We start from the raw sequence: 19,230 nt of genomic DNA, 5'->3' as shown, positions 1-19,230 counted from the left end.
ACCCTCAAGTTGCAAGGAAAATTGGTTTGTGATTATTGGAATGATGACTGCAATAAAGTCAATATGAAGTGTTAGATAGGCAGTGATGCTACATGTAGTAGCATGAGCTTCACAGCCCTGTATGAAGTTGCTGAAAGTGGTGACCCAAAAATGAAGCTATCAAAGGTTAAGTTGTGGCTATGCAATGGAACAATGTTCACTCCAGGAGGCCCACCTGAGCTAAAAGCCCTATGTAAATAAGATTTGCAGTTCCAAATACATTAAGTAAAATCCCCTAATCTCATCTGAACTAATTCAAAAGCTTGCAGTACAGGTACCAGAAAGAGGTTTGTCCAGCACTGCTGAACAAATTCTAAAAATTACAAAGATGTTTTCACAGGCCTTTGATGTTTTCCTGGTGAAGTAGATGAGTATGTGCGACCAACTCAACATCTTCCGAGAAGTTCCAGCAGCTCTCAAGTCTAGCCTGAAAGATAAGATAGAGGAGTTTGAAAAGATGGAGTAATCAAGAAAGTGATAACTCCTACACACTCCATTAACAGCGCAGTAACAGTGAAAACAACCTGGAAAACTGAGAATGTGCATTGATCCAAAGAACCTCAATAAATCTTTGATGAGATTTCACTATCCCATTTTAACCATTGAAGAAATTCTACCACATCTTTCCAAGGCAAAGGTCTTTTTTGCCTTAGGTGCACAGAATAGATCCTGGCAAGTGAAATTGGATGAAACCAGTAGTTTTCTGACTACATTCTGTAAACTGTTTGGGACATACAGATGATTATATGTGCCATTTGGAATTTCTATTGCTTAGGGAAAGCAACAGCATGATATAGTCAATGATCTTCTGAAGTGGATGTGATTGTGGATGATGTGCTCGTTTATGGATATGGAGATACAATGAAAGAGGCCATCACATACCACGGTCAGAATCTAGTCAATCTGCTAGAAAAAGTGCAGCAGATGAACCTGAAACCAAGTAAGAGGAAACTGCAACTGAAGATGACTCAAGTCAAGAACATAGGTCATGTACTGACCATGAGAGGAATTCTCTTTGACTCTGGTAGGGTGAGAGCTGTGTTGCAGAGATGCAGTAACCAACAGATGTGTTGTTGTAGTGTGAACTTGCACGAAGCTCACTGCGAAGGATGTTCAGTTGTATTGGGATACAGAACACAGCAGCTTTCACTTGCTTCAAGCAACTAGTGGTAACAACATTACTGCTGAGTTATTAAGATGTTAATGATGAAGTCATCCTGGATGGTGATGCCAGCAAGACAGGACTTGAAACAACCACGTGCAGTTGTGTTTGTATTCAGAATGTTAATGCAAACTGAATGATGCTATGTAGAGATTGAGGAAGAGTGCCTGGCTGTGGTCTTTGCTTGTGAGTATTTTAATCAGTGCCGGTTTGGGAGAGACAGAGGACGATAGAGTCTGACCACAAACCACTTCAAAACATCTTTCTCAAGTCATCATCTATGCTCCAAAGTGTCTGCCAATTGTGTTATTTTGTTTGCAGAGTCATCATTTAGAAATACAAACAGGGGTAGTGGATGCACATTGCCCATACATTGTCAAGAGCTGCACTCCTTTTGAAGAAAGTTGCTGATGCTAGTACAGAGTCTTCCAGATTCAATAAGAATCAACAGCTCAACATGTTCTGTAAGTCATCATCTTGGCACACGTTAAATCTGATAGGCAAGGGTCTTGGACAGAGCAAACAAACTACACAATGAGATGCAGCTGTAGGTGCTGCAAGAATACAGGAAAATTCAAGTGCACACCTATTATAAGGAGTATTGGGCATGAAGGGATTGACTGGCCAAGGTGGCATCTTGTACAAAGGAACTAACGTCATCATTCCCAAAGAAATGAGGAAACAAATGCTGAAGTACATCTATGCAAGCAACCAAGGAATTGAGACTAGTCTGAGGAAGAGAACTGCTACACTTGCATCTAAGCAATGAGCTAAAGATCATATCAGTCAGTGCAGTGTTTTTAATATCATCAAGCTAAGTAAACTGAAGAGCTACTCATAACATCCTAGATAGACAATGGATTAAGCTTGGAGTAGATCGCTTTCATCTCTTTGGAACTGACTATCTTGTAACCATTAACTGCTATTCAGACGATTGGGAGTTGGACAAGCTGATATCAACAATCACTGTGAAATCAAAGAACAATACAGCACAGGAAACAGGCCCTTCAGCCCTACAAGCCCGCGCCGCCCATTTTAACGTTCAGTGAGTGCCTCATTCCAATCCTTCTTCTACCTACGACTTTTGCCTACGCCTCTTGGACTCCACAATAAAGGGTGCAAATTTAGAGAATTGTATGTGCGCCAGATTAAGGGAGGTCTAATTTAGGGGCAATTTGTTAATACCAGTCAGCCTAAAAGCACATTTTTGGGGTGTGGGAGGAAACCGGAGCACCCAGAGAAAACCCACGCAAGCACGGGGAGAATGTGCAGTCTCCCAAAGACACTGACCCAAGTCAGAGATCCAACCCAGGTCCATGTATCTGCACAGCAAACAGTGATTATCACTGAGCCGTCGTGTTGCCCGTCAGTTGGTCCAGTTTAAGCGTACACTAACGACGTGAAGCACTAGGTAACTCTCGAAGCAACATCCAAGAGCAGCCCTCGCACGACCCACCGTGTGTATGCCCCTTGTTGGTCAACAAGGTGGACTGAATCACCTGTGGATGTAAAAAAAGAGACATCAATAAACATGTAAAGCCTATACAGACATTCACAGAAGATCCCCAGAAGCTCAAACGTAAGAGACAGGTGATCCATAAAATATGTTGGACGGCCCATAGGAATCTATTGATTCCCAGGAACGTCTTGAGGCTCTTGATCCTTAACTAGAACAATCTTTTGTATCCCTCCATCTGTAGTCTGCTCATGTGCCTATCTAGGTAAGCCATAAACAACTCTAGCGTGCCTGCCTCCACCACCCTACTTGGCAGTGCATTCCAGGCCCCCACAACCCTCTGTGTGAAAAACGTCCCTCTAACATCTGAATTATACCTCGCCCCTCTAACCCTAAGCCTGTGGCCCCTCATGATTTTTGTATCCAACCAGGGAAAAAGCTTCCCACTGTTCACTCTATCTATACCCTTCATAATCTTATATACTTCTATTAGATCTCCCCTTATTCTCAGTCTTCCCAGGGAGAACAGCCCCAATTTGCCCAATCTCTCCTCATAGCTAAGACCTTCCATACCAGGCAGCATCCTGGTAAACCTCCTCTGCACTCTCTCCACGGTCTCCACGTCCTTCCGGTAGTGCGGCGACCAGAACTAGATGCAGTACTCCAAATGTGGTCTAACCAATGTTCCAGACAACTGCAACATTAGATGCCAGCTTTTATACTCTATACCCCTTCCTATAAAGACAAGCATACCATATGCCTTCTTCGCCACCTTCTCCACCTGTACTGCCACCTTCAAGGACTTGTAAACTTGCACACCTAGGTCGCTCTGTGTTTCTATACTCTTAATAGTCCTACCATTTATTGTATAACACGCCCCTACATTATTTCTTCCAAAATGCATCACCTCGCATTATCATAGAATGCCTGATAGTACACCGGTCTTTATGGCATTCTTGATATTATGATGAATAACAATGACCCTCGGTTAATGAGGGAAGAATTCAGGTACTTTGTAAATGATTGGGAAATACAGCAATACAGATCATCTCCACCCTATCCCCAGGCAAATAGAAAGGTTGAAACAGCAGTAAAAATGGCCGAAAGGATCTTCAGAAAATTGAATAGGCTCAGCAAAAATGTGTACAAGATAATCCTAGAATGGAAAAACACCAACTGAAGGCATGGAATGTAGTCCAGTTCAGTGACTAATGTCACGCCTCACCCAAACTACTTTTCCAAAAGCTAAAACACTACTGAAACTGGAAGAGGTAACAGGTGTGAGTAACAAAATCAAAATAAAATGACAGAAAGCTAAATTTCACTTTGATATAGTTCTTAAATCATTGTTAGAGCAGACAATTGGAGAAGTAGTCAGACTGCAAAAATTCAACACTTTCAACAAAGGTCAGCTCACTTGGCAACTTGGGACCTATGTAGAAAAGTTGTCACTTTGATCCTACACAGTGAAAATTAACGACCATATATATTGCTGCAACGCAGGCAAATATGGACAACTGGTGAAACTACTCCTTGACAGCAGATAGCTGATCAGAGAGATGAGAGTTCACCAACTGCACAAGGAACTGAACAACCATCAGTTCCAGAGGTCAAGCATTCCACAGTAAAGGCAACAGCAGAAACAATGATCACAGCAGCAACTTTTTCTAGGGTTTACCTCCCAAATGCCCTTGGAAGCAAAGATTGGCTCTTAATTGGTCCATTAAGTGGCTCCATTAACGTTCCTCCCAGTAGCAGGAAGACATCAGGAACTCGAGCAGCCTTTTCCCACAATATTGCCAATCCTGCTGTGTCCCAGCCCACCTACAGTGGATTGGAGAAAATCACCTTTCGGAGATCAAGCAGAAAAATAAAAAGATTATGATTTGAAAAATGGACAGATGGATATTGTATGTCGAATTGTGGTATAAAGCATCTTTAGTTTGGAGAATATAAAGCTGATTTATTTGTCAGATTGACATGGAGACTAATTTAAGCATAATTAATTCATCCTCTGTGAGTGGTTATTGATATGTTTTTACATTTTCTGCCAAAAAGGAGTGTCAGGCTGTTAAAATGTCTACTGTTGTTAGAGTGCTGTGGGAAAACATCCTAGTTTGATTGCCATAGATCTTGGTGTAGAAATTGATGGAGGTTGACTTGTATGCCAAGCATAAAATGATCTCTACTCTTTCATGGGATGTGGACAGTGGCAAGGCCAGAATTTGACCTTCCTTTTGCTAGGCTCCTGCAGAGGGCATTGAACAAAAACTGGGTTGCTATGGGTCTGGAGTCACATATAGGATGGATCGTGTAAGGATGACAGATTTCCTTCTCTAAAAGACATCAGTGGATCAGATTTTTATAATAATTGAAGACAATAATGTTCCCTCTTCTTCAATATACGGGCTCTCTCGCCTCCATGATGCATTAATGGATAATGAGCTGCGAAATGTTGCTCCTACTGGAAGGATTCACTGGCACAGAAATTTGGGATGAAGTTAACTTTGATGGCCATTGGCAGTACCATCATCTCCCTGTTATGAAATTGCAGGTCAAGTTATAGAAGGTGGCACCGCTCGGTGATCATCTGCTTAGTGAGATGGATGATACTGCTGTTAGCTGAGAAGTAGGTAGAAGTGCTCCTCCAGACTCTTGATGGATAGTGCTTTCTTTTAAGAGTTCTTCTTTTCTGCATTGCTTCCCCTCTGCTGATTGACTGAACTGCTAAATCATTCTGCATGCCAAGAATGACTGGAATTATAGCCTCCAATAATGAATAACCTTGATTATGGAAGAAGACTTTTCTTCTGACAGACTAACCAACTCCTCTAACCTCTTCTCAAGATCCAACACCAGTCCCTGGAAAATCCAAAAATTAGCAAAACTCCTCAAACATGTACTTGCACTAGCAAAAGCATGTCGTCTGTGAGCTCTTTTTGGGTGGGGAACCCAGTGTGATGGGGGAAGGGTTCCTCATGCAGCTAAACACATGACCATCTTAGAGCATTTAAGAGAGGTTGTTAACTGGACCTCCACAGTTTGTTTAAGATCACAAACCTCCCTCTCAGCTTCCAGTTTATAAATGTCTCCCCTGTGCTAGTGCCTTGTCAGTCGGGACACATAATTTAGGCTGTGTTGGAAGCATTCCAAGTATCATTTTTTTTGCATTGGGGTGCAAAATGTAAGTCCTGGTAAGGAAACTTTATATAAAGTGGTTTGATCTGAAAGAGCTGTAAATAGATAATTATATCCAAATGTCTATATTTGACTCATTTTCCTAACAATATTTTTTTTGCAAGGCTAAATCACATTAGTAGAAACAAAGACCACTGATCTTTTGGCTGTTGGCTTCCATGTTTCTGAATAGCAACCAGAAATAAATTGATGCTATATCCCACTTAAATAATTATTAAGGCTTATGCAAAGCTCATATCCAGTGATGACAACTGTCTGGAAAATCCATTAATTTTTTTGTGGCTGCAAAGGTATAATAATGTAATCTTATTTATTCAACTAGTTCAAAATAAATTACACGTTCATGAAAAGCTTAAATAATTTCATGAGATAAGATAAACTGAATCGTATATTAAAAACAAATGGTGCTCAAAATGCTTGGTATGTCAATTTAATTTTCTGTTTTTCATAACAATTCTTTGAGATATGGCAGAAAAATTACTTTATTAATTTTTTTGGTTTAACTAAACTCTGGCTCGTACATATTTGCTTGTACATATTTATACAGTTCATGCATTGAGTGTCAACTGTGAATGAAATCCTGTACCTGGATTTGTGTCGTCTTGGTATACCTTACAGGATGATCTCTGGGGGATCTCGTAATAGAATCGATCTGAATGATTGATGATATATCTGTTGCCAACAGCAAATGCCAGAGATCTGAGATAAGCTCATAAAAGATTGAACCAGCAAACCTTTCTCTGAATATCTCTTGAATAAAGGAAACATCCTGGAATTATTATTCCTGACCATGCAACTACTTTTCAGCTATGTGGATGATAAACTTATTTTGAATAATTTACTTTAACTAGTGTAATTCAGATAATGGGGAGTATATTCTCATTTACATGGACAGGGTTCAAGCCTTATTTATTAAAAACCTAAAGCTCAATGGGCTTCGCACTTTATGCAAGACGTTTTACATTTACACTTTTGGGTTCATTAAGCACCTTGATACGTTTGGAAAATAAGTTAACTGAGCCTTTATAAGAATTGCACCTCCGAGATACAAATTAGAATATTAATCAGTCCAGTCATGTATGTCTCTCCAGCTGAAAGAATATTGCAAGATTTCTACATATATAAGTCTTTGATGCATTTCAGAATGCCACATTTTCCTATAATGCAAATTGGCTGCTTTGCAAAAAAAAGCAGGTCAGTCATTTCTTGTCAGCTTATCTATCATTTAGATATTTGAAAACTTGCAACCAGTTACTAATCTACAGAGAAATTATTTTGTGTTAATTGATCATGAGATATACTTGGGCAGAATAATTTGGCATTTCTTGAACAGCAGGGTGAGCATTATTACACCCCTTGTGCTTCATTGCTAACTGTCCCTTCAATAATGCTTGTGTCACAGTTTAGGCCCCAGCCATACCATTGATTGGCCTAGCCCTTCCCCTGTTGCAGATCTGTGGATGGCTCACTGGATTTTCTGCACCAGTGCACCCTACTTCTATGACCCGTGAAAACAGTGATCTGTTTATCAGTACTTTGAACACACTAGTGGTTACTTGGATGAGGTATTGTTGATGATTATGGAACCAAATCCTTCAGGACGAAAGGAGATTTTGTGGCGCAGTCAGGAGCGTTCCTGCTTCTGAGTAGAAGCTCCTGGTTTGAGTCCAAACTCAGCATGTAATGGCCAACAAAGATGAGCTTTTTACATGGCATACATTAAAGGCAGGTGAGAAGAGCAAGAGAGATTTCTGATCAACCATGTGACGAAAAGAAAGAGCCTCTCCCACCACTATCTATAGCACCAGACTGCAACATGCATTAGGAAGACAGTGACAGAGCGGTAATGTCACTGGCCTAGTAATCCAAAGGCCCAGGCTAATGTTCTGGGAACAAGGGATCAGATTCTACCACGACAGCTAATGAACTTAAATTCCATTATTAATCTGGAGTGGAAAAGCTAGTCTCATGGATTGACTGTCGTTACAAATTGTTGTTCATTAAAGTTCTTTGGAAATTACAGATAAGCAACAAATATGACTTGTCAGCGACACTCACAACTCATGAAAAAACAAAAAAAGTGAAATTTTACAAAGAATATTATTCACGTTAAAAAACAAAATTAACTTGATATTATTCGTGAATAAACATTACAATAAGTAATCCTCAGTAAGTATACATTAAAATGGACATTTCCCTCAAAGATTAATGCTGGAATTCTACTACCTCAGCTGCCACAGAATCAGAGCAGGTGAGGGGCAGACAATGGTCCCTTGACCTCGGGTGGGATTTTCCGGTCTCAGGTTGAACAAGGCTGTAAAATCCCACCCCATGTTTGTATTTGGTGATTTAAGAGTATTTTGTGTTGTGGACCATGAACAAAGAATTGTTTTGTTAAATTAGAGAGACTTATAACGACTTAGTTAAATAACAGAGTAAAGTGTAACTTACATTAACAGACAAGTTTTCAATGAGTAAGTATTTTGTGGATAATCTGGTATTATGTAAACTTGTGAGTATAGAATTGAGCATATATAATTATCATGTGACAAGTGTAACACTAGTCTGTGTTTTCATTTCAGATGATCCGTAGAATTTACAAAGGAATCCCACTACAGCTTCGGGGTCAGATTTGGTCACTGCTATTAGATTTAGAAAAATTGAAGTCGGAAAATGAAGGGAAATATGAGGTAAATTATTTAGGAAACTGTTTCTCAACTGATTTTTTTTTATTACTGCCTGCAATCTTTGATGACTAACATACTGGACTTTTCAAATTCTGTTAGAGAGTGTTGACTTTTTAAAGCCAAAATGTTGGTTCAAACAGAAAGTAATAAGAACATAAGAACATAAGAAATAGGAGCAGGAGTAGGCCATCTAGCCCTTCGAGCCTGCCCTGCCATTCAATAAGATCATGGCTGATCTGTCGCTGCTCAGTTCCACTTTCCCGCCCTCTCCCCATAATCACTGAGCTTTAATGCATTCTTTCATACCTTTTTCACAGGGGAGATAATATTGCAAGGGTAATATAACCTCCATTGCTAAGAGCACATAGGATGGAATTTAATGCCCTCCCCTGTGGCAAGTTGGTAGGTGCACATTTAATCTGATCAGAAGAACATGCTGCTTTCCTGTCTGTCTTTCCTGATTAGGTCTGTGACAGGAAACCCCATGGACTACCTTCCCATCCTGCTGCCAATGGATCCTACATTGGGCATTTCATGCCCCTTAAGGGTGCCACCCTGCCATTGCTGGTATTCATCTAGCAGTGGGCAGGGGGCTCACCAAAACTGAATGTTCTAAATTTTCATCGGTGGGAATTTAATTTGGAGGATGAACTTAAATTCAGTGAGGTAGCCTTTTAGTTGGCATGCATGATATGTTAATAAATGCAAATTGAATGGGATTCCCAATATTGTTCATTGGGAAACTCAGCCCATCTTAACCTCCCTTGAGAAGCAAGAGAAAAATATTCACAGTTTTTCCTACCAAATTACATGCAACCTGCCCGCCTGGTGAGTTTATTTGTGGGCTTCTGAGGAGGGCCACTTGTTCAAAGACATTAGGTACCTGATCCAGAGGCCTTGCGTCAGGGAGGAGGGGGACTGTTATGAGTGTTTGCTTTTGAGCACTTCCCCCACAAACTCCCTTCCACCATCAAGCATTTATGCCTGATTTCACAGCTTTTGGATAGGTATAGTATGGCAGCAGCCACCCCTCTGTCAGTGTCCTTGATGAAGGGAAGGCTTGCCACTGCCCTGTTACATATCTGATTGGCACTTAATCTGACTAACTCCTGAAAGGAGGTGATGTTGGGCTCTTGCCAGTTCTCCAGCCAGTGCTTCAATCATATGATGCCTATAATTTGTTACATTATGGTTTATATTGTTAAATCTATCATGGGCAGTATTTTTTGATTGGTGGGGTTCTTTGTCTTGCTATCTAAAGGATTGACAGCAAACATACTCCCATCTAATTTTGTGTCATAAGCAAGCGTGGACACATTGCATTCGCTTCCCTCATCCAAATCATTGATATATATTGAGAACAACCAGAGCCTGAGCACTTAGCTCTATAGCAGCCCTCTAGTCGTATTTCCTCTCTCCCCACCCCCCGCCCCTCCCCCGGAGCGCTCTGATATCCAGCCCTGCCAATCAACAATGGCAATTTCCCCCCCTACCCCGTCCACAATGGCAGCACCCCCCCACCCACCCTTGTGGCAGACCACCCACTGACTCCCCAACCCACCCCAATCGCTGGCCTCCCTCCAGCCCAGACTGATCCCCATGCATAGTGGCAGTGGGACTGCCCCCTCCATCCCACTGATTGCCATGAGACTTTGCCCCTTGGACAGTGCCAGTGGGGCACTGGCTGGCACTGCCAAGGTGCCCATGCCCAAGGGGCACCACCCTCCCAACCCCCAGGTGAGGGCACCAATTGCTTTCCCCTTCATTCTAGTGGGGTCTCTTGCTAGTTCCCCAAATGCAGGGAGCTACTCTAAACCCCATCGGAATGAAGTATTCCTGACAGGGTGGGAGATTCAATTGGGACTGGCAAGTTCTCGATAATCACATGCTAAACATATTTAAATTACATTTTAAAAAATTCAAATGACTTAGCTCTCTTCCCACCAGTTTTCAGCGTGGTCTGGTTTCCGACCATTCTCCAGCTTTGGGAGGTGCATATGCATTGCCGGAGCATGCGCAAATCACGGAAAGTGGCCGATGGCGCACATCTCCCAGCCCGACCTGCCAGAAAGGTTGCGGTTGCGATGGGAGAGTCGTCCCCTTGGTTCCTGAAAATCAAAATGCACCACATCCACTATTTCCCCTTTATCTATTCTGCTAGTTATGTCCTCAAAAAAACTCCAGTATGTTTGTCAAACATGACATCCCTTTCATAAATCCATGTTATCTAATCCTATTGAAATTTTCAAAGTATCCTGATATCATATCCTTTTGTAATAAATTTGAGCGTTTCCAAAACGACTAATGTTAGGCTAACCAGGCAGTGATTCTGTTTTCACCCCCTCCTTTTTTAAAAAGCAGGTTACATTTGCCACCCTCCAACCTGCTGGGACTGTTCCAGAACCTGCAGAATTTTGGAAGATGACAACCACTGCATCCATTATTTAAATGGCCACTTCCTTTAAACTCTGGGATGTAGATTATTAGGCCATCAGAATTTATTGGTTTTCAGCCCATTAATTTCTCTGGCACTATTTTTTGACTAATTTCCTTCAATTCTTCCTCTTCACTTGACCATTGGTTCCCTAACATTTCTGGAAAGTGACTTCCATGAAGCCAAAATTAAAGTAGTTGTTTAATTGCTCAGCCATTTCCTTATTCTCCATTATACGTTTTCCCATTTCAGATTGTAAAGGACCTACATTTATGTTCTTAATCTGTCTCTTTGTACATACTTATAAATGCTTTTATGATCTGTTTTCATGTGCCTTGCAAGCTGACTCCCCTATTCCATTCTTCTCTTCTAAATCAATCTCTTGGTTCTCCTTTGCTAAATCCTAAACTGCTCCCCGTCCTCGGACTTGCTATTTTTTCTAGCAGCTTTATATGATTCTGCTTTGGATCCAATACTATTCGCAATTTCTTTTGTTAGTCACAGTTAGGTTGCTTTTCCTATTGTATTTTTGTGCCAGAAAGGAATACAAAACTGTTGCAATGCATGCGTTCGTTCCTTAAGCATTAGCCATTGAGTGAGATCTTCTAGCTGTTCAAGCTGCTGGGACCTTCCAATCCTACTGATGATGCACCCCTGCTGCAAGTTTCCTGATGGTGTGTGTTGGATTCAATAGGAAATCTCATTGATAGCAGTGGGACCAGAAGATCCTACTGCTGGCCAATAGTAGGCCGCCTCCAGCCTCTGAGAAACACGCCACGGAGAGGCAGAAAATCTTGCCCACTGTTGTTCCACTGTCATGCCTTGTAATGAAGCTCCTCAATCTATTGTATCTAACTCGGTGTTCATAGAAACCATAGAGACCCTACAGTGCAGAAGGAGGCCATTCAGCTCATCAAGACTGCACTGACAACAATCCCACCCCAGGCCCTATCCCCACAACCCCCCACATATTTACCCCACTAATCCCGCTAACCTACACATCCCGGGGCAGTTTAGCATAGTCAATCAATCTAACCCGCACATCTTTGGACTGTGGGAGGAAACCGGAGCACCCAGAGGAAAGACATGGGGAGAATATGCAAACTCCACACAGAAAGTGATTCAAGCCAGGAGTCAAAGCCAGGTCCCTGGAGTTGTGAGGCAGCAATACTACCATGCCACCCAATTCCATACATTTGTTTAGATTTAGGATCCTAGTTTCAGATTGGACTACTTCACTTACCATTCTAATGAAGAAGTCTATCATCTATGGTAATTCTTCCCAAAAGAACTCCACACAACATAATTAATAAACCCCTACTCATTGCACAATTCCAAATTGGGGTAGCCTGTTCTCTAGTTGACTCTTTGACTTCTTTAAAATTCCATTTTGGATTTCAGGAATTCATTTGCCACAGTATCATTGCTAATTTGGTTTGCCCAGTTTAAATGTAGGTTGCAGTCACCCACGATTACCGCAGCACTGTTGCTACGTACATATAATTCCCTGTTTAATGCTGTCCCTTGCTTTAGCACTACTGTTTGGAGGCCTATAGATAACTCCCATTAATATTTTCCTCCCCGGTTGCTTCTTAGCTCTACCAGACAGGTCCTGCATCTTGATTTTCTAAGCCAATATCCTTTCTCACTATTGCACTGATTTAATTTTTTACTAACAATGCCACCCCACCTCCTTTTCATTTTTATCTGTCCTTCCTAAATATTGAGTACCCTTGGACATCCAGTTCCTAGCCTTAGTCATCCTGCAGCCATGTTTCCACAATTGCAATCACATTGTAATCATTTACATCAATTTGCACTGTTAATTCATCTAACTTTTTTGCAAATGCTCCATATATTCAGATACAGTCATGTCTCTACAATTGCAATCACGTTGTAGCTGTTTACATTTATTTGCAATTAATTCATCTACTTTTTGCGAATGCTCCGTATATTCATATACAGAGCCAATAGACTTGTTTTTTGACATTTTTACCCATTTTTTGTATAGTGGTTCTCTTTGCTCTTAGCCCTTGTTTCTTCAGCCTTCCACTTTTGCTTTTTACTCCTATAACTTCTATTCCTATCTTTGGTTCCCCCTCTGTCTCCCTGCTCTAGTTCCCTTCCCCACACCACGCTAGTTCAAACCATCCTCCACAGTACTAGCTCAAGGATACTAGTCCTGATCCTGCTGGGTTGCAATCTGTCCAGTTTATATAGGTTCCAGCTTCCCCAGGATTGGTCCCAAAGTCTCAGGATTTTAAATTCCTCCTACCCACACCATCTCTCCAATCATGCGTTCATTTTGTTTATTCTTCTGTTCCTAATCTTGCAAGCACATGGCACTGGAAGTAATCCTGCAATTTTGAGGTCCTATTTTCTAAGATATTTCCTAGCACCCTGTATTCTGCTCGCAGGACCTCATTTCTCTTTTCGGCCTTGTCTTTAGTATTGATATGGAGCATGACCTCTGGCTGTTCACCTTCCCCTTTAAGAATGCTCTGCTTGTCATGTTAGCCACTCAGTAACATCCTTGACCCTGGCACAAGGGAGGCAACATATCATGATGTTCCATCTGCATCTGCAGAAACAGTGTGTCCCCGTCACCATTGCTGTCTCACTCTTTTTTGTCCCTCTCCCCACCCTCTGCTGCTATTTGTGGTACCAGCCACTGACCTTTGTGACAGTTTTCCACAATTAAAACTGTCTTTGTTTTTTCAGAAAATGAAAATACAAGCACAAAGTGTTTCGGCAGATATTAAACAAATAGACCTTGATGTTAATCGCACTTTTAGAAACCACATCATGTTTCGGGATCGATATGGAGTGAAGTAAGTAATATAATTTCTGGTAGAGAGGTAAAGATTATGGAAACTGCTGCAGCTCCGCCCCCTATTTTCAACAGTATTTAAAATATGGGCTTTGTCCATGGCTGTGTCACCATCACTTCAGTTCCACTGCTAAGAGCCACAGATGTGCACTTGACAACTCAAAAAAGAACAAGTATATTAGCAATATCATTAGAAGCTGGTGTTTGAACCCAGGTCTTCTAATTCATGGCAAATATTTTGGAATCATTTTCACATTTGGTTGTTTTCTGTTGTCTTAGTGCTATTGTTGACACTTCCAACACATTTCCTATCAACCTGGTTAGCATTTATTGGCACTAGCATAATTTATCTGAAATATAAATTTAGTACAGAGCTGGTAACATCCTCACATATAATATGTGACGTCACTGGCCTTGCAACATCTATTTCCTGCTGACTTGGGGAGGCCCACCCACTGTCAAATCTGACCAGAGGAGGCCATGTTGGTTTTTAACAAAATTTACAAGTTCTCATGTCCAGAAACTTCAGGAGTGCTCTCCTCAGATCTCACAAGGAGTCCTTGGATCTCCCCAGCCTTGACCTTGTCTCTTGGACTTGGCACTGATGTCAGCTGCTATAGCTCTGCCCAATTACTGGACTGTTACTTTGCAACTCCAGCATCTTAACACTTCCTGCCCAATTTCTGTTCTTGCCCACTCTCCCTGACATCAGTCTTGTTGGCTTCAAGAGGAAGGTTGACACAAATTATTTAAATGAGGCCTGTAAGTTAAAACGGCCTGAGCCTGCAGAGTTCCCTAATGGATCCCCGTTGTGCCTGGCCATTTTAACTTGCTCCCAGTTAAAATCAAGGCCAATCTGTTTTCAGATTGAGTTGCATTTTAATAGCAACAATTTATATTTATATAGTGCCTACAGTACAATAAAACTTTCCAAGGCCCTTCACATGAGCATTGTAAAACAATATGACACAGAGCAACATGGTTAGATGAAGTCAGATGACCAAAAGCTTGGTCAAAGAGTGTCTTAAAGGTGAAAAATTAGGTAGAGAAGTGTGGGGAAAGATTGCAGAGCACAGGGTTCAGGAACTGAAAGAATGGTCACCAGTGGTGGAACAATTCAAATAAGGGATACCCAAGAGGCCAGAATTAGGTAAGTTCAGAGACCCCAAGGGTTTATGCTATTCAAATAAGAATGTTTGATTTCAGTAAAAGGAAGATAAAACAAGAAAATTATTATTATCCTTTATAAATCTTGTTTATGCCTCAGCTAAACTTTGATTGCCGTCCTGAGCACTACATCTTAGGAAGGCTGTCAAGGCCTTAAGATGTTGCAAAGAAGGTTTACCAGGTTGATGCCAGGGATGAATGACTTTGTTTATATAGGGAAATTGGAAATGCTGGGATTATCCTCCTTTGAGGTGGTCTGAGAGTCACAAAGATATTAAAATTAACTGATATTGGAGGCATAACTGTAGTGTAGATGATGTTCCATTGTCATGAGAAACTTTTCACAAGAGAAGTTTTCCAAGATGCAAGCGATGGATATGCTGCCAGCATAAAAATCATCATGTTGGACCTGGCTTTGGGTGATTGTGTATGACTTTGCACTAATTGCGATACACTGTTTGTGTGTGTGCCAGTGCTTTAACATGTCTTTACATGGTTTTTCTGTTGCTGCTGAGCTATCCTGGAGTATGAATTTCTCAAAAGTGGTAAATAACTCAATTGGAGATCCATTTTCATAATTTAAAAACAAAGCATTCGAGTTTCAGCTATCAACAAATTTGACTAATTTATGGCTATCGGTATGCATGAAAGGTGAAGAATTCTTCATGCTGTTGTAGCAAATACAAGCAACATCAGTAGCATTTAAAGGAAATGCATTTTTCTATTTTTGTTCTGACCACATGGGTTCAATATCTGGCTCAGATATGTGGTATGTTAAACAATGTCATTGAGACTGATCTGTAGCATAAATAAAATGTTGGGGTTTGTATAGCAATGACTACACTACTTCGGCTCTTTCAACAGCCAATTGTGCACCAGAGAAAAACTCTCAAAAATGTACTTTTTTAAGTAAAGCTGTCTTATTGTGAGAGAACTATGAAATGTTGCATCACGCTGTATATATTTGGTCACGCGAAAGCAAGTAGGTATGAACGAAAAAGATAGCTATTAAAAATACGCCAATGTAGGGTGATGTTCTTATGAGCTTATGTTACTGCAGGGAAGTGAGGTTTCACAGCTACTGTAACTTTGCTGTACAAATTTGCACCAAAATGACAGTAAGCCATGCTAAGGCCATCCAAGCATACTCTGTCAGCAAAGATGAAAATAACATTTTGAGATGGGGTAAAATGACTGCAGCAACAGTGAAAATAAATGTGACATTGAAGTCATTTAAGAAAAGCAAGTGTTTGGGAGTCTGAGAGTACAACATAAAATACTAAGAACTGTATTTGTTTGAGATTGTTGTAATAGAGTGTATAATTGAATCTGGATATTGAGGCTCCACACATCTATGATATTTGTGGGGATCTGGAAAACGTGAAACACAATTAAGATTAAATTCTCTTCAGCTTCTCCACTCTGTCTCATTTTTGGTGTCCACATCCCATCAGATCCTTGTGACCTTTACCCTTAAAACCAATTTGCACTATAAAGGAATTGAAGCCTGCGCTCCCAACCTCATTTAGCATTTTCTGAACTGATTGAGAACTTATTTTGGGAATTCAAAGCCAAGATGTGCAGTCATCAGCAGATAATTCCAGCAACATATGGATTTTAGCCTAATCCGTTCTGTGAAAACATTGACTGAGATATGACTGATCATCTGGAGTTGGACTCGTAGCAGGAGAGTTGGTAGAACTGTCGGAAGAGAAGCCCAAAATCTTCCTGATACTGGTATATTTCAAAATGCGGGAGCAGTGCCTGAGTTAGGTAGGTAATTAGTCCAAATAACTGGCCTTTTAATGGCAATTTTATGCCCCTATCAGAATTAAACTGGCAATGGAACAGCACCAGTTCCTGATATGTATCTTGAGGCAGCCTCCCAGTGGGGTAAGCTTCCTTCCCAAAGGCTCTATGTCCCATGGAGGGGGCCCCCCGGGAAAGTTATGACTGCTCCTGGATTCCAAGGCTGGAATCAAATGTAACCTGCCTGCCTGACACCATGACATTAAAATGATTCTCTACCAGTCCTTCAGAGACTCAATATGTCAGTGTCTCCTTCTCCGTGCAGTCTCGGCAGAGGCTACCTCTAGCGCTTCTCGGCCTTTTGGCTAAGATCAAGTGTAGTATCGACATGCTGTACTTTGTTGAAGTCATTAGGTTACATTTTAGCTTCATTTGAAGCAATTTTTTAAAGTGGAATCTCAGCCTTTTGGCTAAGATGCAAATGAGATCAAGTCTTGGAGGAGGAGCTATACCTACTCCAATCAGCTTGGATCATGTAGATCAAGTCCAAGACAGGTGGTGAGAGGCCTGTCTTGTCAGCTTGGATCGGGAATGTCCCAACTTGTTGGGACTCTGAATTGGATTTGATTTGATTGGATTGAATTGGAATAAAGTTTTAAAAAAACGCTGCTGAAATTACAGGGAGGAAGCTGCAGGGAAGTAGCAGCATTTGAAATCGAAAGCTCAGGGAAGATGTTAAATCTGTTCTCAACTTTTAAATTCTTGATCTGTTTGGCTGAGTCCAGCACAATCTCTGCATCTTTATACCGGTATAGAATTCAAATGAAAATAAACCAGAAGCTACTACTCACTTTTCAGCTTTTTTTGATGGCTGCTCGTGGAACCAAGTCGAGCAGGTTACTGATTCTTTGTCTGCTGAAAGGTGATCAAAACCCTGGTCTCTGGTAATTTTTAAAGAGCATTGTATAGGAGGAGAGAGAGATTTAGGGAAAGAATTCTAAGGCTGAGGAAGCTAAAGACATACCCACCAGTTGTGAAGCGATTAAAAATCAGGGATGAACAAGAGCTAGATTTGGAGGAGCACAATTAAGTTGGAGCATTATAGGGCTGAAGGAAGTTTTACAAGCAGGAAGGAGGCAAGGCTGTGGAATTATTTAACAGCAAGGATGAATTTTAAAATCAAGGTATTGCCAGACTGGGCATCTAGATAGGTCAGCAAGCAGCAGGTGAGTGGGATAGTGTGAGTTATTATGGGCAGCAGTGTTTTGGATGAACTCCAGTTTATGGAAAATAAACGCATTATTACAATATTGCAAGACACTGGTTAGTTTGCTTATGTATTTAAGCTTAAACATTGAAATGACAGTAATATCCAGTATGTAGACCTCTTTGTTTCCTTAACCAACAAACTTTTGGGATAAAATCTAGAATTTTTAAGATGGACTAAACTGGATTTGCAGAAAAAACTTTTATGCAGCTGTGACCATAACTGTCGATGTATGGAGATAGTTAATGACTGAATTAAAACACACTTAAACCCTGAGCTCATAAACTATTTGGTATGCACTTCTGTAGTATCATTGGAATCCCTTGATTGAGTTACAGCTTTTGAACTCATACCACAACATCCATTTTTCTGGGTTATTTAAAGATTGATGCAGCCTAACACAGATGTATTACTGCAAACTAAATGCAAATTCAGTGAACATTGTAATAATTATCTGCACAGCATGTGGCAAATGAATGACACATAAGATGAATTAGATCAAAGAAAATTACTCCAAAATACTGAGCAAGTTCTATGCGAAGACAAAAGTTGAGATTAATAACGGACTGTAGTATACCTTTAGATGTTACAGTTGCTAATGGTAAAACATAATAAAGATACTTTGATGGTTTAGGAGTATTTGCACTGTAGGAAAAAAAATGATGAAACAATGTCAACACTATACTTCAGTGCTATCACAATCCCTGTATAATGTCTCTTCTTCAATAATTTTCTGACACTCTACTTAAGTACAGTTGAAAGTACACCAATATATGTACTGATTCAGTAAAGCTGTTGAGACAATATTAAAGACAAAACAGAAGAAAAATGTAGGCAAAGTGTCTTTTTTCCTCCTATAAATATTCTGACTTTTTTGAGTTTGGCTTCTTTACCTATTCATGGTGAGCTCCTGGCCTGGAATGCACTTGCCTGCAGAAACTTTCTTTTAGCAGGAAGTAAGAAATAATGCATAGCTGCAGCTCTTAAATGTTTTGCCATCCTAGGGCATTATTCACACAGCAAAACAGTCAGGCTGCTCAGCAGGAAGTGGTTACATGAGTCAACACAGTCTCAATCATCGAGAGATGAAGAGAAGGGTAAAAACCTCAGAAAATCTGCTATGGTAATACTAGTTATCATTCCATGACAACAAATCAATGGGCAAAATATGCAGGCCTACAACCACTTCCTTTCGTATCCTGACTGAGGCTGCATACCAAGCCCTCAGAAACCAGTTCTTC

At 40.7% G+C, this 19,230-nt stretch overlaps 1 protein-coding gene and 1 non-coding gene across 4 annotated transcripts in view; both read left to right on the top strand.

Moving 5' to 3' along the window:
* LOC145343827 (uncharacterized) overlaps positions 1–19,230 on the top strand; it is a 252,433-nt gene that overhangs the window by 129,269 nt on the left and 103,934 nt on the right. For all 3 annotated transcript variants that reach the window (XM_080190224.1, XM_080190222.1, XM_080190223.1), the window contains 2 exons: positions 8,438–8,545; positions 13,698–13,807. In XM_080190224.1, the coding sequence (XP_080046350.1) occupies positions 8,438–8,545; positions 13,698–13,807 (218 nt within the window). The remainder of the gene's footprint in view (positions 1–8,437; positions 8,546–13,697; positions 13,808–19,230) is intronic.
* LOC145344673 (U2 spliceosomal RNA) lies at positions 17,068–17,260 on the top strand. Its single transcript, XR_013886957.1, has one exon. It is a non-coding gene; the product is annotated as a U2 spliceosomal RNA (small nuclear RNA).

Source organism: Carcharhinus amblyrhynchos, chromosome 6 (genome assembly GCF_965287045.1).
Source record: "Carcharhinus amblyrhynchos chromosome 6, sCarAmb.v2.hapA, whole genome shotgun sequence".
NCBI classification, from domain to species: Eukaryota; Metazoa; Chordata; class Chondrichthyes; order Carcharhiniformes; family Carcharhinidae; genus Carcharhinus; species Carcharhinus amblyrhynchos.
The sequence above is the reverse complement of the archived record's forward strand: the minus strand, read 5'-3'. Positions and strand labels throughout refer to the sequence as shown.